The sequence below is a fragment of the Ranitomeya imitator genome, chromosome 3 (genome assembly GCF_032444005.1).
Source record: "Ranitomeya imitator isolate aRanImi1 chromosome 3, aRanImi1.pri, whole genome shotgun sequence".
In the NCBI taxonomy this organism is placed as follows: Eukaryota; Metazoa; Chordata; class Amphibia; order Anura; family Dendrobatidae; genus Ranitomeya; species Ranitomeya imitator.
Genome location: NC_091284.1, coordinates 797,198,284 through 797,224,266, shown reverse-complemented (window position 1 = coordinate 797,224,266; position 25,983 = coordinate 797,198,284). Strand labels below are relative to the sequence as shown.

Genomic DNA, 25,983 nt, shown 5'->3' with positions numbered 1-25,983 from the left:
TGTCCACCATGTCTATCTGATCTAATACTGGAGATACCAGGGTGCTGAGGTAAGAAGAGGCTGCTCACATTGCTATCCACCATGTCTATCTGATCTAATACTGGAGATACCAGGGTGCTGAGGTAAGAAGAGGCCGCTCACACTGCTGTCCACCCTGTCTATCTGATCTAATATTGGAGATACCAGAGGTGCTGAGGTAAGAAGAGGCCGCTCACACTGCTGTCCACCCTGTCTATCTGATCTCGTACTGGAGATACCAGGGTGCTGAGGTAAGAAGAGGCTGCTCACACTGCTGGCCACCCTATCTATCTAATCTAATACTAGAGATACCAGAGGTGCTGAGGTAAGAAGAGGCTGCTCACACTGCTGTCCACCCTGTCTATCTGATGTAAAACTGGAGATACCAGTAGTGCCAAGGTAAGAAGAGACTGCTCACACTGTTGTCCACCCGGTCTATGTGATCTAGTACAGGAGATACCACGGTGCTGAGGTAAGAAGAGGCCGCTCACACTGCTGTCCACCCTGTCTAACTGGTCTAATACTGGAGATACCAGGGTTGCTGAGGTAAGAAGAGACTGCTCACACTACTGTCCACCCTGTCTATCTGATCAAGTACTGGAGATACCAGGGTGCTGAGGTAAGAAGAGGTTGCTCAGAACTGCTGGCCACCCTGTCTATCTGATCTAATACTAGAGATATCAGGGTTGCTGAGGTAAGAAGAGGCTGCTCACACTACTGTCCACCCTGTCTATCTGATCTAATACTGGAGATACCAGGGGTGCTGAGGTAAGAAGAGGCTGCTCACATGGCTGTCCACCCTGCCAATGTGATCTAATACTGGAGATACCAGGAGTGCTAATGTCACGATCCATTTTTGGATTCGTGGCAGATCTGGTTCCACTATGATTTAAATGAAGCTTTTTTCCTTTCAGGACCAGCTGTCATGGGGAGCAAATGGGAAAACAGGAGATAATGAACCTGGGACTCTGATCTTCCTTAACTCATGGGTGCCCTTGATGGTAGGGAGGCCTGAGTCACCGACCTGTCCCTATCTCCTGTCCAGCCCTGAGCTAAGCCCCCAACCCCCCTCCCCGCCAACTCCACAGGAGGTAAACCGAAATGGAAACAACAGAAAAAAAGACAGACAGGGATAAAGTAAACTACACAACAAAGCAAATTATCAGGACAACACAATATGTGAGTAGGAAGGAACACAATACCAATAGAGAGAAGGGACAAGCAAAAAGGTATACTTCACCAGAACCTCTGTGCTAGCGGGGATGTCACCGCAGTTCAGGCCGGCTGGGAACGCAGCCTCAGTGACGTCACCGCTAGTCACTGAGGCTGCGCTCGCAGCAGTTCATTCCTCAGTGGTTCTCAGCCTGGACGGTTGCATCTTGGCACCTTCCAGGTTGAAAACTGTTTTTCCCCCAGACATGGATTACGGCGTGGGACAGAACGATGGACAGGTATAGTATATTGTTGTTTTATTATTTTTGGTTTAATACAGGAGAACGAGGGCTTCGGAGGAATAAGGCGAGGGTGTAAGTACGGTTTAGTTGAGATTATTTAAGGAGTCCGTGTCATTTTTTCAATTAAAGGACTTTATTCTTGGTGTCTGTGTTTTCATACAATGTGAATATGGGGTTAGTAATGGGGGCATCTAATAGGAGAAACTACCTGTAATTTTAAAATACAAAAGCTGAGACTGAATCCCTAGCAAATAATAATCAAAAATAATGATATGGTCCAGTGGGACAAAAAGTTTTCTAGCATCCAAATAGGACTATATAAAAAGCTGTTCTACGCTACAACAGAGCCTGCCATCTGGTGGTGTCACTTACTTTCTTTGGCTCATCACATTGCACTATTTGGCACTTTTTTTTTTAACATGGTTTGTCTTTTAAATTATTTCTTACACAGTATTGTACTTTTATTGTTCATCTCACGCCTCTCCTTATATGCTCTCTCTGTGATTTTAAAACTAGGATCACTCACCATAGGTATACTGTCAGAGATTAGATCTACCAGTGCTGAAACACTTTGCAGAATATAAACATACTTAAAAAGATATAAAATTTACAATTATAGACCAGGTACTCCCATTGATGAGAGGTGGAGACATAGTTAGGTTACTCAAAATGAAAGAGTTGAAGTGGATCAAAAAACTTAATACGTCAAAACCATTTAGTCTGAATGTCGACTATAACCTTAAAATCACATTATAGATTAGACAAGGTAAGAAGAGGCTGCTCACACGGCTGTCCCCATCTAGCTGACCTAATACTGAAGATACAAGAGGTGTTGAGGTACAGTGCCTTGCGAAAGTATTCGGCCCCCTGGAACCTTTCGACCTTTTCCCACATATCATGCTTCAAACATAAAGATACCAAATGTGAAGAATCAACAACAAGTGGAACACAATTGTGAAGTTGAACGAAATTTATTGGTCATTTTACATTTTTGTGAAAATTCAAAAACTGAAAATTGGGGCGTGCAATATTATTCAGCCTCTTTACTTTCAGTGAAGCAATCTCACTCCAGAAGTTCATTGTGGATCTCTGAATGATCCAATGTTGTCCTAAATGCCTAATGATGATAAATATACCGTATTTTTCCGACTATAAGACGCACTTTTTCCCCAAAACAATTGTGAGGAAAATGGGGGGTGCGTCTTATTGTTGGAACGTAGGCTTACCGACATTGTGGCGGCGACAGAGGTGCGGGGATGATGTGGCGCGGTGACCGGTATGGCGTGAGCAGGGTCTCATCCACATTTGAGGTGAATCCGTGGCCCGGTATTGAAGGAGAGCAGCAGAGCTGGGTGAGTTACGGTTTTCCCGGTGGCGGCGGCCATCTTCCTGAGGCCGCGCGTGCGAAGATTGAGTTTTCTGCTTCCTGGGGCTTCAGGAAAATGGCCGCGGGAGGCCGCGCGTGCACAGATGGAGATCGCGGCGGCCATTTTCCTGAAGCCCCAGGAAGCAGAAAACTCAATCTGCGCACGCGCGGCCTCAGAAAGATGGCCGCCGCCACCAGGAAAACCGTAACTTACCCAGCTCTGCTGCTCTCCTTCAATACCGGGCCGCGGATTCACCTCAAATGTGGACGGGACCCTGCTCACGCCATACCGGTCACCGCGCCACATCATCCCCGCACCTCTGTCGCCGCCACAATGCCGGTAAGCTTGCCGCCACCGGGAAAACCGTGACTCACCCAGCTCTGCTGCTCTCCTTCAATACTGCCGTGGCGTCACCTCAAATGTGGAAGGGACCCTGGCTGCCGCCACCTGAGGATGTCACCGCACATCTGCCACCGCCACAGCAATGCCGCAACCTCCCCATGGACACCAGGCCATGGCGTCGCCCACCTAAGCAGGATGGGACCCTGCTCAGGTGCACGCCGTTCCGCCCACCGCACCTCAGCATCACCTCACCTCTGCCACCACCATGCCTCCTGTGACCCTGCTCTGCCACTGCCTGCCCTCAGGTAAGAGATCTTAAAATCGGACAATAAGACGGACCCCCATCTTATAAAAAAATCTTTTTTTCTGCAATTTTCACCCCAAATTTGGGGTGCGTCTTATGATACGGTGCGTCTTATAGTCCGAAAAATACGGTAATCTACCTATGTATAATCAAGTCTCCGTATAAATGCACCTGCTCTGTGATAGTCTCAGGGTTCTGTTTGAAGCACAGAGAGCATCATGAAGACCAAGGAACACAACAGGCAGGTACGTGATACTGTTGTGGAGACGTTTAATGTCGGATTTGGATACAAAATGATTTCCAAAACTTTAAACATCCCAATGAGCACTGTGCAAGCGATCATATTGAAATGGAAGGAATATCATACCACTGCAAATCTATCAAGACCCGGCCGTCCCTCTAAACTTTCATCTCAAACAAGGAGAAGACTGATCAGAGATGCAGCCAAGAGGCCCATGATCACTCTGGATGAACTGCAGAGATCTACAGCTGAGGTGGGACAGTCTGTCCATAGGACAACAATCAGTCGTACACTGCACAAATCTGGCCTTTATGGAAGAGTGGCAAGAAGAAAGCCATTTCTCAAAGATATCCATAAAAAGTGTCATTGAAAGTTAAACAAGCCACCTGGGAGACCCACCAAACATGTGGAAGAAGGTGCTCTGGTCAGATGAAACCAAAATAGAACTTTTTGGCAACAATGCCAAACGATAAGTTTGGCGTAAAGACAACACAGCTCATCACCCTGAACACACCATCCCCACTGTCAAACATGGTGGTGGCAGCATCATGGTTTGGGCCTGTTTTTCCTCAGCAGGGACAGGGAAGATGGTTAAAATTGATGGGAAGATGGATGGAGCCAAATACAGAACCATTCTTGAAGAAAACCCGTTGGGAGTCTGCAAAAGACCTGAGACTGGGACGGAGATTTGTCTTCCAACAAGACAATGATCCCAAACATAAAGCAAAATCTACAATGGAATGGTTCACAAATAAAGGTATCCAGGTGTTAGAATGGCCAAGTCAGAATCCAGACCTCAATCCAATCGAGAATCTGTGGAAAGAGCTGAAAACTGCTGTTCACAAACGATCTCCATCAAACCTCACTGAGCTCGAGGTGTTTGCCAAGGAAGAATGGGCAAGAATTTCAGTCTCTCGATGTACAAAACTGATAGAGACATACCCCAAGTGACTGCAGCTGTAATCGCAGCAAAAGGTGGCGCAACAAAGTATTAAGTTAAAGGGGCCGAATAATATTGCACGCCCCACTTTTCAGTTTTTGAATTTCCTTGAAAATTTAAAATAACCAATAAATTTCGTTCAACTTCACAATTGTGTTTCACTTGCTGTTGATTCTTCACCAAAAATTTACATTTGGTATCTTTATGTTTGAAGCATGATATGTGGGAAAAGGGTGAAAAGTTCCAGGGGGCCGAATACTTTCACAAGGCACTCTATATAGAGGCTGCTCACACTGATGTCTTCAGTAACATATCAGACAGGATGGACAGCAATGTGAGCAGCCTCTTCTTACCCCTGCACTCCTGCTATCTACAGCACTAGATCAGATGGACAGCAGTGTGAGCAGCTTCTTACCTCAGCATTCATGGTGTTTCCAGTATTAGATCAGATAATGTGGACAGCAGTGTGAGCGGCCTTTTCTCACCCCATCACCCCTGGTATCTCCAATATTAGGTCAGATAGACAGTGTAGACAGCAATGCGAGCAGCTTCTTCTTACGGGCATTCTTGGTGTCAGGTAGTGTGGGCAGCAGTATGAGGAGCCTCTTCTTACCTCACCACCCACCTCAGATATCTCCAGTATTAGATCAGATATAAAGGCCACTTAAAGGGGTTGTCCACTACTTCAATATTGATGACCTATCCTTAGGATAGTTCATCAATATGAGATTAGTGGGGCCAACACCTGTCATTTCCACTAATCAGCTTGTATTACCTCTTAAAGCAGTGGGATGTAAATACTGAATGGAACATCATGGTTCTATACACTGTTTAGTGGCTGCTCCTAGCTATTGCAAATCAGCTGCTATTCACTCCAATAGATCTAAGCTGCTGTACTCGAGAGCGGCCAATATAAATGGAGCTGTGCTGTTCAGCTCTGAACACTGTTTGCATCCATCCACCTCTGAAAAGGATGACAGTTCAGTGGAGGGGTTGGGTGTTTGACCCCACAGATCTGATACGGGTGAACTATCACATTGTAAGGTCATCAATAATATAGAAGTGGGCAACCTCTTTAATAAAGGGTTTGATATCTTCTCAGTTTCATCAGTAACACATAAAACTGTTTATTTTTAAGAGAAGATACTGTACGTCCTACATTGTAGAAGTTCTGTATTAATCAAAAATGTCACAACTCTACTCAGGATGTCCCTATGAGGACCCTAAATATGCACATATTAGTCTTTGTTTTTTCCCATGTTTTTTACAGTGTTGGTCCTGTGGACTAGATTTCAATGACTGATTACACAACAGTAATTTACCTTCTGACTGAAGTCTGAATGCTTCTTTCTCAGTTTTCGATTTTCAGTAGAAAGTTTGTCTGCTACGCTTTGTAGCTTCTCAATATAACTCTGAAGTTCTCTAGGATTGTCCCATGTAATACGGGTTTTTTGGCCAGGTTCACCGGAGCTCGTCCTAGAACTCTGACAAAGGATAAAACATCAGTATTAAAAAATATATATATATATTATGTGAGAAGCACCTATACAAATATTATAAAGCCGGCCGTACAGATTAAGGTCAGTGGATACCGCCAACACCAATGTTCACGGGCACATGACTGTCCCCCAAACTTTGTCCTGCCGGCTATCAGAGGTGTCTGGAAGCCGCTTAGGCTACGTTCACATTTGCGTTGTTGTGTGTTGCGTCGGCAACGCAACGCACAACGCATGCAAAAACGCATGGTTTTGTGACGCATGCGTCCATTTTTGGCTTGCTTTTGGATGCCAAAAAAATGCAACTTGCTGCGTCCTCTGCGCCCTGACGCTTGCGCCAAAAATGACGCATGCATCACAAAACGCAAGACAACGCATGTTCATGCGCCCCAATGTTTCAATATAGGGGCGCATGACGCATGCGTCGCCGCGGCTGCGCCCGACGCAACGCTAATGTGAACGTAGCCTTATTCCTCTCTCCGAATTGAAGTATTAATGCACATTTGGCAGAGTAGGGATATTTATGGAGAAGACAGCCATCAGCAGACATCTTGGTAATTGTTCGGGTTAGTTCCCATTAAGGAAATGCATGGCTTATGGACAGGAGATGCTATGAATGTCTCAGATGAGACAACCAGTTACAGAGGCCCGGTCTCCACTTTTATATAGGAGGCCTGATTTTCAGGAGCACACCGCTCCCCTGACTTGTGGCTTCCTGACCGCCATGCCCATGATAGCGGACTTTTTAGGCCAGCGGCATTGTTTAGGGGCATTAGTTGGCCCTCACCCTTGCCTAAAGCAGAGGTAGCTTTGCCTCTTCAGCATTGGAGGAGCGCAAGAGCATGGAAGCTGTCAGGAGTCAGCAATTCAGCCGCCTGCAGAGCAGCACAACGGAGCTTGTAAGCGCTGCACTCCTTGCCTAGGAAGCCAATCACTGCTGATACACTGAAGAGGTGGTCGGTAACCTAGGCAATGAGCAATAAACAACATAAAAAATCCTTCCATTCTTGTGAACGGAGATAATTTTGTATTATTTTTACAAGCAATTTGCAACTTTACCCATTTAAGAAGTTGAAACAACCCCTTTAACAGGTCTGTGTAAGATCACGGTTACATGTTCTGTACATCGGAGGCTTCATCGCAGATTCCATCATATTTTATATGAAAAATAGAACAACAGGCACCAAGTTGGAATCCTAAAAGACCCCATTAGTCAAAAAGTTCGGTCAGCACTGCTTGTGTCTATCCTGCGACTGATCCAGCACAGAGCTGCTCATGTGTATTGAGCTTCAAGAAACAATGATCCAGGACTGTTAGTACATGAAGAAGTGTTTACTAAAGCAGATTTCATGAAAGTTGACATGATCTCTGTAAATGAGACAAGCATGCAATAAAGATGGAAAAACCTCTTCAAAGGGAATCTGTCAGCAGGTTTTGCTATCTAATCTGAGAGCAGCATGATGTAGGGGCAGAGAGCCTGATTCCAGCGATGTATCACTTACTAAGCTGCTTGGTGCAGGTTGATAAATTCCCTGTTTTCACTCCTGTAGATCTAGCAGTGCTGTGAATGCTGATCTCAATATAACCCCGCCCACATCACTGATTGGCATCTTGATAACAATGTACAGTGTAAATATGAAGGGGTCAATCAGTTGTGGGGGCGGGGTTATACAGAATATCTGGACTGCTTTGCATATGACATCTAGTCCTGCAGTGATAATCTCCTGCTGATAAAACACCGATAGTTTTAATACAAACAAGTGACATATCCTTGGAATCAGGCTCTCTGCCCCTACATGCTCTCCGATTACATAGCATAATCTTGCTGATAGAATCCTTTTTATGAAAAAAAAAAATCTACATTGAAGTATACAAGATACTGACCTTAATAATCTGTTCAAATGCTAATGCGGACTTTAACATCATTGGTCTTTGACTCTGAATCATCTGCTGGTCTATTGTGTTGTAGAAATGGGCAACCTAAAAACACAGAAAAAAAGTGGTACAGTGATCAACACAGCCAGCACTGGGGATATTCTCGATTTCCTATCCTGACACTGCAACTTTTCTTTCACTACAGGTTTCTCATTGGATTACAGCAAACCGGGAACCATTTACATACAAGAATCAAATGAATGGAGTTTCCTCATAATGCACATTTTTTTAAATAAAATCATACTAGTTGGCCCGTGCGAAATTTTCGCACATTGGTTGTTGATGGCGCAGGCAATTTCAGGAAAATCAAGCTGGTCAAATGTTAATATATTTAATGAGATGATGAACACAGAGAGGTATTTATATATATGTAGATTGGTAATACATTAAATTGGTTTGATACGTAGAGGCTAAAAAAAATTCTTGAGGTCGTGGTGCCACCTGCAGGTTATTGTTGTTTTCTGCAGGTTTCTGAAAATGAATGGTTACACTGTATTTATTGATCAAATCGTGAATGTGTGGTTGTGTCTTTTCTTGCTGAAATAGGCTGGGCAAGCTCGTCGGCAAGCTAGAAAGACCCCAAGGCAAATGCCGCCTGCAGGTAATTTGACCTTTGAAATGGTGTATCATTTTTGTGTGTTGGTGGAGTATAAATGGAGCAAGTGTGCAGCTGAATAGGCAGTGCGTGTTTACAATGTGTTTGCATATGTGACTCACCTGCAGTGAAGTGCGCAATCCTCCAATGTGGCTAGAGTTCGGAAAGCTGGAAAGCCCCCAAGGCAAATGTTAGGATTTGTTTGTAATGTCGGTAAGCAGCTTTGTGGTAGTGTGCTTTGGAGTAGTGTGGTGCCACCTGCAGGTCATTTTTCCTTACTGCAGGTTTATGAAAATTAATGTTTAAACTGTATTTTGTGATCATATCGTGGATTTGTTTGCCTATTTTCTTGCTGAAGAGGGCAAGTTTACCTTTCAAATGGTGTACCATTTGTGTGTGTCGGTGCAGTATGAACAGAGATACAAAGTAATCACTGAAAAAGAGTGTATAGAAATAATATATAAGGATATTTAACAGAATTTTATAAAACTTCAAAAAATGGTGCCATTGCTTCTGTTACCTGTTTCAATCACAAAAACCTAAAAGTTGATTAATATAAAATGTTTAAAAAAAACAACTTTAAATACAAGAGTATAGAGCGAGAGTGCGGCTGTCCAGAGGGCATGGCTGTCAAGAGGCTGCAGCTGTCCAGTGGGAGCGGAAGTCCAGAGGGCACGGTTGTCCAGAGAGCACGACTGTCCAGAGAGCGTGGCTGTCCAGAGAGCATGGCTGTCAAGAGGCTGCAGCTGTCCAGAGGGCACGGCTGTCCAGAGGGCACGGCTGTCCAGAGGGCGTGGCTGTCCAGAGGCTGCAGCTGTCCAGTGGACGCGGCTGTCTTGAGGGCGTGGCTGTCCAGAGGGCATGGATATCCAGAGGGTATGGCTGTCCAGAGGCCGCAGCTGTCCAGTGGGTGCAGCTGTCAAGAAGCCGCAGCTGTCCAGAGGGCGCGGCTGTCCATTGGGAGCGGATGTCCAGAGGGCGCGGCCTTGCTCAATACACTTGAATGGAGCAAGACTGCACCCACTAGACAGCTTCTGCCAGGGAGGATGCATATTGCATAAGTCTCCGCCATGCCCGGCTCAGAGACCATGCGCGGGGGGGATTCATAAGTCTGCAGTTACACAGAGTGACTGCAGACTTTTCATTTTAGACCGTACAACTCCTTTAACCCCTTAATGACAGCCAATATGTCTTTTAACTGACCTGAGATATAAGAGAATAGTATCCCCATACAGGTGACAATCGAGGAGCTGTCGACTGTACACTATAGCTGACAACTTGCTGTATCAGCCACGATCAATGTTGGCACCGTCCATATCTGTTTAACCCCTTAGATGCTGCTGTCAATAGTGACTACATCATTACAAATGGTTAACAGAGTGTGGGGGCTTCCTCTTTATCCCAATTGGTGCCCTCAGATTGTGATTGCGTGGTCCTGATGTTTGCGATTGTAATTCATGACCAAATAGCGGCCTTGGAGTCTGTCGGCTCCTGTAACCTGTTCAGAAGTTACCGACATTTAGGTGGTAAAAAATAGGTATTAAGCTTACCGTTAATTATGTTTCCAGGAGTCCATACTGACAGCACCCTGGAGGACGTCCTCCTCCCCCTTGCTGGGACAGGAAACACAGGAGAGTTCAAAAGGGCATGTCCCACCCCCCAATCCTCAGTGTTGTAACAAGAACCACCTCATGGAAATGCAGAAAATAACTTTAATAGTAAATAAATATTTTACATCATCTGTCAGGAACATATTTCATCATATGTCAAACATAATACATAATACATTTTATGCCAGAAACATAATACATCTTATGTCAGGCTACCTTACATAGAGGATAACAATATCACCAGGGAGGGAACTACCAGTGCTGTCAGTATGGACTCCTGGAAACATAATTAACGGTAAGCTTAATACCTATTTTCCAGGACGTCCCTCCTGACAGCACCCTGGAGAGTACCAAAGCACCTCCTTAGGGTGGGATTACCGCTTGGAGAACCTTTCTCCCAAATGCAGTATGTTGACCAGACAAAACATCAAGCTTATAGTGTCTACAAAATGTGTTGGCGCTAGCCCAAGTTGCTGCCTTACAGATCTGTTCAAGAGAGGCGCCTGCCCTCTCAGCCCAGGAAGTAGCTATCTCTCGAGTAGAATGTGCATGGAGACCCTTTGGAGGAGGGAGCCCTTCTGACTGGTAAGCCTCAGAGATCACAGAAGTGATCCAACGAGCAATAGAGGCCTTAGAGGCCTTCTTTCCCTTATTCTTACCTCCAAATAAAATAAACAAATTTGGGTCAATACGCCACGAGTTGGTGGCTGCTAGGTAGTCTAAAACTGCCTGTCTGACATCGAGAGAATGGAGAGCTTTTTCTTTTTCGTTAGCCGGGTTATTACAAAAGGATGGTAACACAACTACCTGATTTCTGTTTTTAACCGTTCCCACCTTTGGAATAAAGGAGGGATCCAATCTAAGGATTAGACTATCTTCTCTAATCTGAAGGTATGGGTCCCTAGTGCACAGGGCCTGAATTTCCCCCACCCTCTTAGCCGCAGTAATCGCCACTAAGAAAGCTGTTTTACGAGTGAGGACTGGAATGGGCATATTATCGGCCGAGGTGTAGACATTTTTACAAAGGAATTTGAGGACCAGATTAAGGTCCCAGGACGGCGACAATTGTCTAATAGTGGGGCGCAACCTCTGGGTGGCTGTGATAAATCTAACTATCCAGGGGTGGGATGCTAGGGGATAGTCGAAAAAAGAGCTAAGTGCCGAGATCTGCACTTTCAAGGTGCTTGGTTTGAGACTTTTGTCAAACCCAGCCTGCAGGAAATCTAGAATTCTGGGTAAATCGGGAGCGCCTGCCGTAACCTCAGACCTGCCACCCTCCAGACAGAAACGTTTCCAGATTTTCAAATAAATTGCCGATGTGACTGGCTTTCTGCTGGATTTTATAGTAGCTATCACTTGATCCGATAGCCCTCTTGCCTTCAGGATGTTCCTTTCAGGATCCATGCTGAGAGATGGAGATTCTCTGGATTCGGGTGGTACACCGGACCCTGGTGGATTACATCTGCCCTGAGAGGAAGCTCTACTGGGCTCTCGATTGCCAGATCCACCAGGAGAGAGAACCAGCTCCTTCTCGGCCAAAATGGTACAATCAATATGACTCGAGCTCGATCCTCTTTGATTTTTCTGAGAACAGCTGGAATCAGCGCTAGAGGCAGGAATGCGTAAGAGAGAGGATCCGTCCATTCCTGGCTCAGACCATCTATCCCTTCCGGGAGATCTTGAGGGTTCAGCGAGAAGAATCTTGAGACCTTTGAGTTCCTCCTGTTTGCAAATAGGTCTATACTGGGAGTTCCCCAGCGAAGACATAGATCCTGGAAGATCTCCTGATTGAGTTCCCACTCTGTTGCAAACACCCGTCTCCTGCTCAGATAGTCTGCTATGACATTCTGGGAGCCTAAGTGGATTGCCGAAATGGATAGGACCGAATTTTCTGCCCAACGAAATATTCTTCCCGCCAGTTCCTGAAGCGGATAGTGTCTTGAGCCTCCCTGATGCTTCAGGAAAGACACAGTTGTAACATTGTCGGATAGTATCCTGATATGGCAATTTTTGAGGGTGTGTTGGTTCCTTCTTAACGCCTCCCAGACAGCATACAACTCTTTGAAGTTGGAGGAGCTGTGAACGACATCTGCTGGCCACCTCCCTTGTAAGATCCTGCCCTTTAGATGGGCTTCCCAGCCCCAGGCGCTGGCGTCTGTAGTTACTACTACATAGGGATCGGTAGACCATAACACCCCGACTCTTAGCTTCTCTGGTTGTTTCCACCAGAGGAGAGATCTTCGTACTGAATACGTCAGCCTTAAACAACTGTCCAGAGAAGACTGACGACGGTCCCATTTGGAGAGGATTAATCTTTGCAGAGGTCTTGAATGGAACTGTGCCCATCTTACACACGGTATGCAAGCAGTCATCAGACCTAGTACTTTCATGGCCGTTCTTATTGATGCTCTGCGTTCTAATAGGAGCCTGATCTGGATCCGGATTGCCTCCAGCTTGTTCTCGGGTAACAGGGATATTCTGTTTCTCGAATCCAGACATACTCCCAGGAAGATCTTTTTGCATTCCGGAGTCAGGTCGGATTTCTGCCAGTTTATAATCCATCCTAACTGCTCCATCACCGATACAGTCCGGTTCCTGTGATCTGACAGAATCTCTGGCGCTCTTGCGACCAGGAAAAAATCGTCGAGATATGGGACTATCTTGATCCCTTGGTTTCTCAGGAAAGCGACAATTTCTGACACCAGCTTTGTAAACACACGAGGTGCTGAGGCAAGCCCGAACGGAAGGCATTGGAATTGGTAGTGACAGGTCCCGGACGGCAGCACCACCACAAACCTCAGAAGTTTCTGAGATGAGGGGTGGACGGGGACCTGATAATAGGCACTCTTCAGGTCGAGAGTGCACATCACAGCGTCCCAATCTATTAGGAGGATTGCAGAGCGTATGGACTCCATGCGAAACCTCTTATACCTGACCCAGGCATTTAGAGGTTTCAAATTTATTATTGTGCGAGAGTCGCCGGAAGGCTTCATTATAGAAAATAGGGAAGAGTAGTGACCCCGTCCTACTTCTAGTGGTGGTACTGGAATTATGACCTCTGAGGAAAGCATGTCCTCTAAGTCTAACATCATGGGAGAGTTTTGCATGACCATCGTAGGTACGATGTATCTGTCCAGTGGAGGGGAGAAAAGCTCGATGCTGTAACCTTCTGACACGGTCCGAAGAACCCACTGATTTTTGGTGACTCGGGCCCAATTCTCTGCAAAGTGGCGGAGCCTTCCCCCTATAAGGGTGGCGTCATTGCATCTTAGGCTTTGAGGATGGGCTAAAGAAGAAACTCCTGTTTCTATTGCCCTGGTTACAGGAACCTCTACTGAATCCTCTATTGGATCTACCCCCTCTGTAATCGGACTGTCTTCTGAAGGGAAAACCTCTCCGAAAGGACTAGGCCTTTTTAGGTTTGTCCTCTGGAAAACCCTTTTTCTTATCAGAGGCTGACTCTAAGATAGTGTCTAGGGAAGGACCGAATACCCTCGCCCCTGAGAAAGGAATAGAACATAATTTGTTTTTTGAGGCATTATCTTAGCCAGACCGCCCTTCTAGCCGCATTGGATAAAGAACCATTTCTTGCTGAAAACCTGACCGATTCAGCAGTCATGTCAGATAGAAAGGCCATGGCAGATCTCATGATAGGAAGGGAGCTTAAAATATCAGCCCCGGGGGTCTTATTGGATAGATGTTCCTCCAATTGACCCATCCATAGGTACATAGACCGAGCTACCGAGGTAGCTGCTATGTTGGTCTTAATTAGGACTGCAGATGACTCCCAAGCCCTTTTTAGCAGTATGTCGGCTTTCCGATCCATGGGATCTCCTCCCAAAGTTTGACTTCTTCTGGCTCGAAAGGTAGACGAGCTTTGAAGTCTTTAGTCAAAACCAGCCGATGTTCTGCCTCCTTCCACTCCTCCAGTATCATGGCTTTGATATGCTCACTAACTGGGAAGACTGTCTGCCTACGTGACATAAGTCCCCCAAACATCAGGTCCTGCCTGGATTGAGGCTGTAAGACTCATGCTGGTGTGGTAGTTGGAGGCAGGTATATCTCGCCCAGATGTTTGTCCTATGTGAATTAGGCCACTCAGTATCTTCAGGGTGCTAATGGGTTAATAAGTGCAGGAATAAAAGATGACCAGCTGGGGGTTTCCAGCGTCAGCCTGGGGCACACAGATTGCCTGTCTGTGTGAGACCAACGTGAGTGAGAGCTGTGTTCAAGAATTGTGTAATGTTAGCTGGGTGGGAGAAGCGCCCCCAGCTGTTGAGATAGCAACGTCTTGGTTTAGTTAGCGCCGGACAGGCTAGGATTTATTTTTATGTTTTGTTTTTCTATGTTGCTTTCACGTTAATAAATCTGACCTGAGGTCAGCTTGCTCAGAAACCTGCTGTATGCCTCAGATTCAATGCACAAACCACGTGGCTTTTGACCCCAGCAAACGCGATCCCATACTGTTGTGTCACATTGTGGTGGAGAACGCGGGCATACCGTGGCACAGGCGACAGCATGGAAGACGTGGTGAAAGCCTTAGTACAGTCCACTGCCGTACAGCAGCAGGCCACTGCCGCACAGCACAAAGCTAATCGCTTGATGGCCGCACAGCTGAAAGAGATAGTCGACATGACGGTTGCAGACCGCCAACTTCTCCAACAGGTGGCGCAGCGTCTGGCGAGCATGCCTGTTGCGGACCCGGAAGTAGAGTCCAGAAGGATCCATGTGAGTCGATACTGGCAAAAGCTGACTGCAGAAGATGACGTCGAGGCATACCTGACAACGTTTGAGCGGACGGCATTGAGAGAGAAGTGGCCGAAGGCACGGTGGGCCGATTTGATTGCCCCGTTTCTCTCCGGCGAGGCCCAAAAAGCTTACCATGATTTGGACCCAGAGGTCGCTCAGGACTTTGAGAAGCTGAAAGCTGAGATCCTGGCCCGGCTCGGTGTGACGACGGCTGTCCGGGCACAGAGGGTACATCAGTGGACATACCTGCAAGATAAACCGGCGCGGTCTCAGATGTTCGACCTGATCTACTTGACAAAGAAATGGCTGCAACCCGAGGTACTGACAATACCCGAAATAATCCAGCGGGTTGTCCTGGACAAGTACCTGAGAGTACTACCCCCAGCGCTGAAAAGGTGGGTAAGCCAAGGAAATCCCACGACAGCGGATCAACTTGTGGAGTTGGTCGAGCGTTATTCCGTGGCAGAAGGACTTCCCGACGACACCGCCAACCCCCGGTCTGTGCCTCCTCCTCGTGGAACCGGTAAGACTGTTCCAGGGACCACGGGTGAAGGAAAATCGCTTAAAACTGTGGGGGAGGAGCCCGGGACTGCTCGCACTCCGAGACCAAGAGTATTGGACGGTGGTCTCAGTAGGGGACCTGTTAGGTGTTTCCGCTGCCATGAGAAGGGTCATGTTTCTGCGAACTGTCCTGTTACCGCTGAACCCATGCAGTGCGACGTTATAGACTCTAAAAAACGCATGTCTTTGGTTACACAGCTAGTGAGTGTGAATGCGGGTCAAAATGATACAGCGAAACACCTGTGTGAATTATCTGTTGATGGGAAAAATGTTGTGGCATTACTAGACTCTGGAAGTGTGGTGACTCTGGTGAAAGCTAGTCTGGTGGCACTTCCATCTGGTCCGTCTGACAAGTTTTCTGTGATGTGTGTGCATGGTGACACCTGCTCGTACTTAACAGCGGTCATATGGATTTCTACTCCCTATGGGTCAGTGCAGCACAAAGTGGGCAGGGATTTTCCCTACTTCTGGCAGTTGTGGCAGAATCAGTTGCTCCTTCACGGTAGCTGTACCCGTGAATCTTCTCCCATGCCATCTGGAGGTCCCGAGTCCCTAGAGGAGACCCCACAGGAAGATGTTGCTGGGGAGGTTAGTGAATCTAACCTTCCGTACCCCTTTTCCGTCATGGCGGGGGAAACGGAGGAAACTGAGGAACCCCAGCGAGAGGCGGTGGCAGATATCCATCCGGCACCCTGCCTGCCGGATTTGGGGGTCCAGGTGGATGACTTCCACAGCGAGCAAATGAAAGATCCTACCCTGACTCAGGCTAGGAAAAATGTAAAAATGATAGATGGGGTACCCGTAGAACCTGACACTAGGCTAGCGTACCCGTATATGGTTCTTGAAAATGATTTGCTCTACCAGGTAGAAAAAAAAGGGGAAGACACAGTGCAACGGTTAGTGGTACCCAAACCTTATCGGCGGAAGGTACTGGATTTGGCCCACGGACATATAATGGGGGGACATCTGGGGGTACAGAAAACCACAGAAAGGATATTGCATTGTTTTGTGTGGCCTGGAATACATTATGATGTGCGTAACTATTGTGAGTCCTTCCAGAGTGCCAAATCGCGGCCCCTAAATCTCGGTTCCGTAGCCCTTTGGTACCCCTTCCTATCATTGGGGTCCCTTTTGAGAGAATTGGGATGGATTTGGTTGGGCCCCTTCCCCGATCCGCACGTGGGCACCAACATATCCTCGTCATCGTGGACTATGCCACTCGTTACCCGGAAGCCGTCCCTTTGCGTAACACAGCTACCAAGACGATCGCCAAGGAATTGGTACAAGTGTTTAGTCGGGTGGGAATTCCAAAACAGATACTCACCGACCAGGGGACTCCCTTTATGTCGAGGGTAATGAAGGAGCTCTGCAGGCTCTTACAAATAGACCCGTTGCGTACGTCTGTCTATCACCCTCAAACAGATGGCCTGGTTGAGCGCTTCAACAAAACCTTAAAACAGATGCTCCGGAAGGCGATAGACAAAGATGGGAAGAACTGGGATTACTTGTTACCCTATTTGCTGTTTGCCATTAGGGAAGTTCCCCAGTCTTCCACAGGGTTTTCGCCTTTCGAACTGTTGTACGCCCGTCGTCCCCGGGGACTGCTGGACGTCGCAAAAGAAACCTGGGAAGGTCAAGTCACTCCCTTTAAAACGGTGATCGACCATGTAACACAAATGCAGGATCGTATTGCCGCTGTCTTGCCCATTGTTAGGGACCATATGTTACAGGCCCAGGGAGCCAAGAGGCAAAGTTATGATAGAGGCGCTAAGGTCCGTACATTTGCACCCGGCGATAGGGTGTTGGTCCTAATCCCTACGGTGGATAGTAAATTCCTGGCGAAATGGCAGGGCCCATTTGAGGTCCGAGAAAGAGTTGGTGAAGTGAACTATAAAGTGTACCAGCCGGGAAAGAGAAAACCGGAACAGATTTATCATGTGAATCTGATAAAATCCTGGAAAGACCGCTCTGCCCTAACGGCAGATCTGCCCCGTCCGGTTTGTTCACCTACCGTACCGGAGGTGCAGGTTGCCGAGACTCTCTCAGAACGACAAAAATCTGAGGTTAAGCAATTTTTGTTACAGAACCGACAGTTTTTCTCCGAAAAACCTGGCCGGACTAAGTTGGTGAAACATGAGATTGTCACAGAGCCTGGCGTCACTGTTCATGTGAAGCCCTACCGGATTCCGGAAGCCCGCCGTGAAGCCGTCTCCCGGGAAGTGATGGCAATGTTGGACTTAGGAGTCATTGAGGAGTCGCACAGCGCCTGGTCCAGTCCAATTGTGTTGATACCTAAATCGGATGGCTCCATTCGGTTTTGTAATGACTTTAGGAAACTGAATGCAGTTTCTAAATTTGATGCTGTGAAGGAACAAATTATGAAAGATTCTCCATTTTGTGCTTTGACTCCATTTTGTTTTTGGTTAAAGATAAATTCTGTTATTTACTTAGGTAGAAGATTACAGCTGCTATGAAATAACTGTCCTGTTTCTCACGAAGATATTTTGTTATTCAGCTAGTCTATGGTTCATAATTGGTATAAAGACCTTGAGTATTCTAACTCAAGTGAGCCAGATAAGAGACTCGTGGGTGTATCGCTATACAAGACTGAGGCATCTGTTAATATGTTTTTCTATGCCAAAAAGACATGACCATATCTGTAGTTCCCATTTTTCCTGTATCCTCATGGGTTAAGTTTTTCCTGTATTCTTATAGGTTAAGAACTGTGAACGTGTTCTTATGCTGATTGGTTGAAGTATAATTTCTATGACTATGAAAAGTCAGACAATAAAACGGGGGCACAGAGATCTGCTCGATCCCCCACACAGAGGCACGAGTCTCCGTCTGGTCATTTTCAGTTGCCGGCAACGCCCTGTAGATTAATCTGGAAATCACTGAGTCAACCGTGAAGGATCACTTTAGATCCTCCCTCAACAGCTTGGCGCCCGAAAACGTGGGGCCCCAACCAGGAACGCCTCTGCCCCCCGGAGGACAACCAGACAAAGGACCCTCGGAGCGGACACGGGCACTGGAAAATTGGGACTGATCATCCCCCACAACAACCACGGTAAGTTGGCAGTTATACTGTCCAGACTGACCGTTTGGTGTGGTTTTCCTGTGTTTGTTGCTGCAAAGAGGATCTGAGGTTTGTCCCCGATGGTGGGTGATTTTTGGGTGGAATCATATAGAGGTGTAGTTCCGTTGGGAGCCCAGTGCTCGAACCGTACCTCATAAGGGACGGACACCCCGGATTGACCAGTGATGTAATTCTCTTTATAGTCAAAATATCCTGAATTCCTGATCATTGTTAGAATCAGGCGCGGTGAGGTGATCGAAGATTGGGTAGGATACGTAACTCAGGAATATATAGAAGTATACAGTATATATATATCCAGAGGTATTCGGAGGGAAGTTTAAGACTCCCTCCTCCTTTCACGGAGTACCGCGTTTTTGGGTTGTCCCAGTGGGGGACAGGTAAACCTAGTGGAATAGACTATATACGGCCGCTCTGGTACTATGCACGACAAAGTAAGGATATTTAGCTCTAAAGGAGAATCATGTTTCCATGGAAGTAAGAGAAGACTTTGAATTTGTGTGTTGAATCTGATACTGTTAGCCCAAAGATGAGGAAAACATTCTCAATGATTGGTTTTTCTAAGGTGTTCTGGCATATGAATTGTGCGATGAAGGTTTTGTAGAAATTAATTAAGTCTGAGAACTGCTGTATTTCGTCTCTGTGTGAAATTTGGGATGGGAGGGGTCAAACATCTGCGCTATTGCTCTCTTTTGTGTTGAGGAATGCTGTGATGTTCTTATCAGTTCTGTGTTTCTGGTATGGAGGGGGCGAGTCGCTGCGTCCTCTCTGAATTTTCTATCCTTGTGTAATACGTACTGGAAGATCTGTGCTTTATTTAAAGCAATAGTACAATATTGTATTGAATTAGAAAGAAATATCGTAAGTTTAAGTTGGAATTTGAAAGTGAAAGAATTGTGCCTATTTTAGAGGAAACTTGTAAGTAATTGTAAGATTGGTAAAAGATTCATCTGTTTCAAGTTGAATGGTTGATATATAGCTAATTAAGGATTAACAGAGAAAGTGAATTCGGATCTGTTTTTGTTACGTTGAGAAAAAAAAAAAAGGAAAGTTGTGTATTACTATGACAGAAAAACTGGATGTTTGTGGTGCAGGAAGGAACTGAGAAAGTGATTGAGGGTAATGTGTTAGAAAGACAAACAATTAAAAATAATAATCTGAAACAGGGGGGCTCCCTGCTAGATGATAAGGTCCCTCCCCGGGAAATCAAGTCTCTTCTCTCGACTGTAAGCCCTATGCCCCTCAACCCCAAAGCTCCAATATATCCTGGGTTGCCAAAACTATGATCCTGCCGGGTGGATTTGTGATGTATGCGGAGTTACTAATTCTCAGTGGAGACAGGTCTGTTACAATTGTGAAGCAAGAAGACCCGGAGTTGTAGCCCCCACCTTTCCCTTGCTAAACGCTGACGGCACTTATTATCAGCCACCGCCAGCACCAGTCCCTGGTATGCTTAGTATTGCTGGTGGTTATGAGTATCCACCCCCTCCTACTTTAGTCACCCGATTCAGAAATATCCCCCATGGTTTTCTATAGACAAATAGCAGCGAATCGAGAGATTTATTCCACTCCCCGGAAAGATCTGTTACACTTACTCCATGTGAAGGCTGGAGAGGGGTATTTTCCAATTATTGAGGGTGGCATAATGTATAATGTGAACGGGGAACCTATGAGAGTGATGTTGATTTCTGTAATGCTTTAAAGGTTTGGGCACAAGATAGACGAGCGGACCAAGCTACCCCCCTCACAGATGTCACACAGGACAAGGGGGAGACTGCCGAGAAGTTCTATGGGCGTCTTATGGTAGTACTTAAAGATTTGGGGTTTTCACTGTATAATAAAGCTTATTCACATCTTTTTGTGGCAACTTTGATGTCCGGCCTTAAATCTGAATTGAAAGAGCCAATAATGTCAGTTAGACCTGACATCAAGAATTCCACTCCGGACGATGCACTAAAAGTAATTAAAAGTTTTCAGAAGAACTTAACCCGCTCTGTATCAGCAGTAAAATTAGAGGTTAAATCAAGCAGCTGCACTCTCTAGCCCCCAGCTCAGTACAAGGACGCAGCTGGTTCCTTATCAGTGGCCCAAGATTCAATATCCATTTTAACCCTGTGTCTGGAAATCTCCCTCGCTATGTTAATTCTCAGATCAAGAGTTTGTTTTAATTAGAGTAGATGGCAGACCCAATAAACATACTCTTACAAAACCCATCCCTGTGGGACCTTTCCCTGAAGTCACTGCTCAGTTCGTAATCTCTCCCTCATGTCCGGTAAATTTACTGGGGACAGATTTTATTATCACAGTTCCGCTCCAGAATATTATTCCAAGATGATGGTCAGATGGTATTTACTTATATAACCCCTATGCAGATGAACATAATGAGATGTGTATCTTACATGCCCTTCCCACGGTTATGATGGCCCTGATAGGCCCAGATCCACCCCCAATAATACCTGTAGAACCAGTAAAAGTGTTTCTCAAACCTGGTGCCCCTGTTCCCAAAGTCCATCAGTACCCTTTGAAACATGATCAGGAGCGGGGCCTCAATGGGCGAATACAAACGTTACTCGATAATGGTGCCCTGGTACCCTGTGTTTCCCCATGTAACACGCCCTTGTTTCCCGTTAAGAAAAAGACCCCACCCGGCCAACCCCCTGCCGGTACACAGACCTACGGGCAGTTAATGCAGCTACTGTTCTAGAAACTCCGGTGGTGCCTAATCCATATACTCTTGTCCCAGATATCTCAGGATGCTGCTTGGTTCACAGTCATCGACCTCGCCAATGCCTTCTTCAGCATTCCATTACACCCAGATTGCCAGTTTCTGTTTGCATTCACTTATCAGGGACAACAATTGATGTGGACAGTTATGTCACAAGGGGCCCAAAACAGTCCCAATCAGTTTGCAAAAAATATGGGCGAGTGTCTTTAACCCTGTCAGTTAGAATATCCCTATGTCACGTTGCTTCAGTATGTGGGTAATCTTTTCTTGTGTGCACGAACAGAGCAGGAAGCCATTGTTGCCATTGTTAGCCTCCTCAAGTATCTGGCAGATCTGAACTGTCGGGTTTCGACCTCGAAACTTCGGTTCTGCCTTGGTCAAGTGATATTTTTGGGTCACTGTCTCCTTCAGGGTGCCAGACACCTCACAGAAGAAAGGAAAATAGCCGTCAGCTACAAAGGATGAGACTGAACTCCAGCGTTTTCTTGGACTATGTACTTATTGTTGTCAGTGGATACCGGACGCATCCCGCATAATGCTACCTCTCTACAAGGCCCTGAAAGACTGTTCAAGATATGGTGATGATTTTGGCAGACTCCACACAGGATACGCTGTTACTATGGAAGATACTGTAGTGCACGGAGCTGCACTCCCTCCCTCACTGTCAGCACAAGAAGCAGAACGTCAGGATCTGTCTACTACATGTACTTTGGCCAAAGACAGACGGGCTAATATTTTCGGACTCACAGTATGCATTTGGTATTGTTCATGATTTTGGAGCCCTATGGACCAATCGAGGGTTTGTTACTACTGCCGGGACTCCAGTGAAGAATGTTGAAGCTGTTAAAACCCTCATGGACTCAATCAAATTACCTACCCAAGTGGCCATTATCAAAGTTAAGGAGCACGATACTATGGAACAGTCCACAGACTGGTGGTAACGCCTTTGCGGATATGCAAGCAAAGGCCGCTGCTCTTCTACCTGTTGAACTGCCCATACCAGCTATGGTGACCACAGGCTCTCAGCGTAAACAGTTACAAGAAACACTGACTCTACAGGAACCTGATGATCTATGCCAGACTGAGGTTTTCTGCCGGACCCCGCGAGACCGCTTAATGACGATGCAGAGAATGTCCCCAAAGGAAGAAATGAAACAGTGGAAGCTGATGGAGCATGTATGGACAATGGTCTCTGGAAAAAGGACCAACTTGTGTGTCTCCCTAAGCGGATGTACCCTGCTATTGCCACGTGGGCGCATGGGCCCACACATCGAGGTATCTGTCAGACCTGCAATCCCGGTCAACTTCAACGTGTAACCCCGAAGCACCTTGCTAAGCCCGACTATCCTTTCCAAAGGCTCCAGGTGGACCACATCACGTTGCCTAAGTCTGAAGGTATGCGTTACCAACGTGACTGCAAAGACCACAGCAAAGAAACTGGTGATGGAAGTTATATGCAGATATCGTGTTCCAGAAGTTGTTGAAAGTGACCAAGGCTCATGTGTATCAGGAGGTTCTGACAATGCTTGGATCCACTGTAGCCCTCCATATTCCGTACCATCCACAATCTAGTGGGAAAGTTAAGAGGCTGAACGGCACACTGAAGGGACAATTGACCAAAATGATGCAGGAGACTACGGCTCCATGGCCAGGGCTCTTATATATTCGTACTACCCCTATTGCAAAACATGGCCTGTCCCCATATGAGATATTGTTTGGTGCTAGGTTCTCAGTTGTAAATTTTCAGTCTCAGTAGTTGTCAGAAGAAACTGACCGTGCTGTTCAAAATGTTATTCAGCTTAGTAAAAATGTTGCTAACACCTATGTTTTAGTTCCTTCTTTCCTTCCAGATTCAGCAGAAACCGATATTGGTTATAATTTGAAGCCTGGTGGTTTTATGGTCGTGAAAAGCTATGTCAGAAAACACGGACTAGAACCCTTGTATGACGGTCCCTACCAGGTCCTCCTCATCACTCCTATGTCAGTAAAGCTGGAAGGAAGGCCGACGTGGATCCACGTATCGCAGTGCAAGCTGGTCAAACAGACTAGTGGCAAATAAGGGGACATGATGTTTTGGTTTTTCGTATTTCCATATAATAATATTGGTAACCGCATGGGACAGCCTAAATTCCACAACCTCCTTCAATAATAAGTTTGTACAATATCATGAAAGATTAATAGTACAGATGGGTATAGCCAATACCGGTTTTTACGTACCGGTAATAGGATTTTACAGAGTCCACGACAGCACCCATACGAGAGAGAGGGGATCCGCCCACCATCTGGACAGGAACCTACAGGATTTAAAGGGGCGGTCCCCCTCACCACTCCAGTTTGTGTTTCAGAGTATAAGGGACACCGCCATTGAGTTAGTACACAATCATAAATACTTAAACATTACTAAATACCATCACCTTCTAGAGAGTGACAATTAAAAGCACACCTTCCAATAGAGTGCAGGAAACCAGTGATTAACTACGGGGGGGAATGTGCGGGTGCTGTCGTGGACTCTGTAAAATCCTATTACCGGTACGTAAAAACCGGTTTTCCTATCGCCACGACAGCACCCATACGAGAGACTTTAAAAGACCAATCACCTGGGAGGGACTACAGCACTAAGTACTGAACGGCCAAAGTCTAAATTGGCCTTACATGATAGATCAAGACGGTAATGATTATAAAAGGTGGAAGGAGATGACCATGTTGCCGCCTTACATATCACGTCTATGGAGACGTCCGTTCTCTCCGCCCAGGATGAGGCCATGGCTCGGGTGGAGTGGGCCTTGATGCCTTCTGGTGGAATTTGACCTTTGGCAGTATAGGCAAGGCATATCGCATCTCTGATCCATCTGGCAATAGAGCCCTTTGTTACACTCGCCCCCTTCCTTGGATTCTGAAAGGAAACAAACAGAGCCCTACTCTGCCTCCAAGGTTCTGTTTTGTGCAGGTATTGTAATACTGCTCTTCTAACGTCTAGCATATGACATTTCTGCTCCTCTGCTGAAACTGGATTATCACAAAATGATGGTAAATATATTTCTTGACTTCTATGGAATTTAGAAGCTACCTTTGGCAGATATGCTGGATCCGGTTTTAAAACTAACCTATCCTGAAAGACCATTAGATAAGGAGGGTCTACCGACAACGCTTGCATATCACTCACTCTTCTAGCAGAAGTCAAGGCCACTAGCAGAGCTGTCTTTAAAGTTAAATTTTTAATGGAGACAGAATCTAATGGCTCAAAGGGGGGTTCTGTTAAAGCATCCAAAACCAAATTTAGATCCCATGGCGGTAATCTAACAATATGTACAGGGTTACTACGTTCCATAGCTCTCATGAATCTAGATACCCATCTATTTCCTGCCACATTGCTATTATATAATGCCCCCAGGGCAGATACCTGAACTCTAAGGGTATTTACCGCCAAACCCAATTCCCGGCCTTTCTGCAAGAATTCCAGAATAGCCGGAATTGGAATTTTATCCGTAAAGGGCTGTTGATAAAAGGCAAGGAATTTTTTCCAGATTTTACAGTAAATTTTAGTAGTGACTTCTTTCCGGCTACTTAAAAGGGTAGATATTAAAGCGTCAGAAAAACCCCTCCTTTTTAATAATTCCCTCTCAAATTCCATGCCGTCAAATGCAGAGATTCCACATTCGGATAACGAAATGGACCCTGAGAAAGGAGTTCCGGACTCACCGGCAACACCCAGGGGTCGGTCACGGACATTGCCCTGAGTAAGGAGAACCATGCCCTTCTGGGCCAGAAGGGGGCAATTAGGATTACTCTCGCCCCCTCCTTCCTGATCTTCCTGAGAACTAGAGGGATCAGACATAGTGGGGGAAATGCGTAGGCTAGAGGGAAATCCCAATGAATCTGAAGGGAGTCCACTACAGAAGGTTTGTCCGCTACCCGAAGGGATGCAAACTTCTTGGTTTGTCTGTTTTCCCTCGTAGCAAACAGATCTATAACAGGTAACCCCCAGAGACCCACTATCTGTTTGAAAACTATCCGATTTAGGACCCACTCTCCCTGACGCAGAGAATGACGGCTGAGGTAATCTGCCTCTATGTTGTGTTCTCCTCGTATGTGAACCGCTGAAAGAGAATGAAAATGAGCTTCGGCTATGTTGAATATGTCTGCGGTGGTGATCATCAGAGACTTTGACCTCGTTCCTCCCTGATGGTTGAGATATGCGACCACTGTCGTGTTGTCCGACTGAACTCTTACATGCGAGCCCCGCAGGAACGGTAGCCATCTGAGCAGGGTATTTTTTACTGCCATAAGCTCCTTCCAATTTGAGGATCTTTGGGCCTCTAAGAGAGACCATTGTCCTTGAGCCCAAACATCTCCTATGTGAGCTCCCCATCCTATTGGACTGGCATCGGTTGTGACCGTGTTGTCTGGAACTATTTCCCAATGTACCCCTTTTGCCAGATGTTCCATATTTAGCCACCATTCTAGACTATTTAGAGTGGTGGTAGATAGCTTGAGTCTTCCGCTTAAGTGACCTTGAAGACTCCTCTCTGTATCCAGGACCTGGGCTTGCAAT

The 25,983-nt window shown here is 46.2% G+C and overlaps 1 protein-coding gene across 1 annotated transcript in view; it reads right to left on the bottom strand.

The window, feature by feature from the left end:
• The window catches only part of DYNC2H1 (dynein cytoplasmic 2 heavy chain 1), a 552,714-nt gene that overhangs the window by 472,812 nt on the left and 53,919 nt on the right, over positions 1-25,983 (bottom strand). Inside the window, exons 13-14 of the mRNA XM_069759211.1 lie at positions 8,047-8,142; positions 5,989-6,150 (exon numbers count right to left, since the gene is read on the bottom strand). Of these exons, the coding sequence (XP_069615312.1) occupies positions 5,989-6,150; positions 8,047-8,142 (258 nt within the window). The remainder of the gene's footprint in view (positions 1-5,988; positions 6,151-8,046; positions 8,143-25,983) is intronic.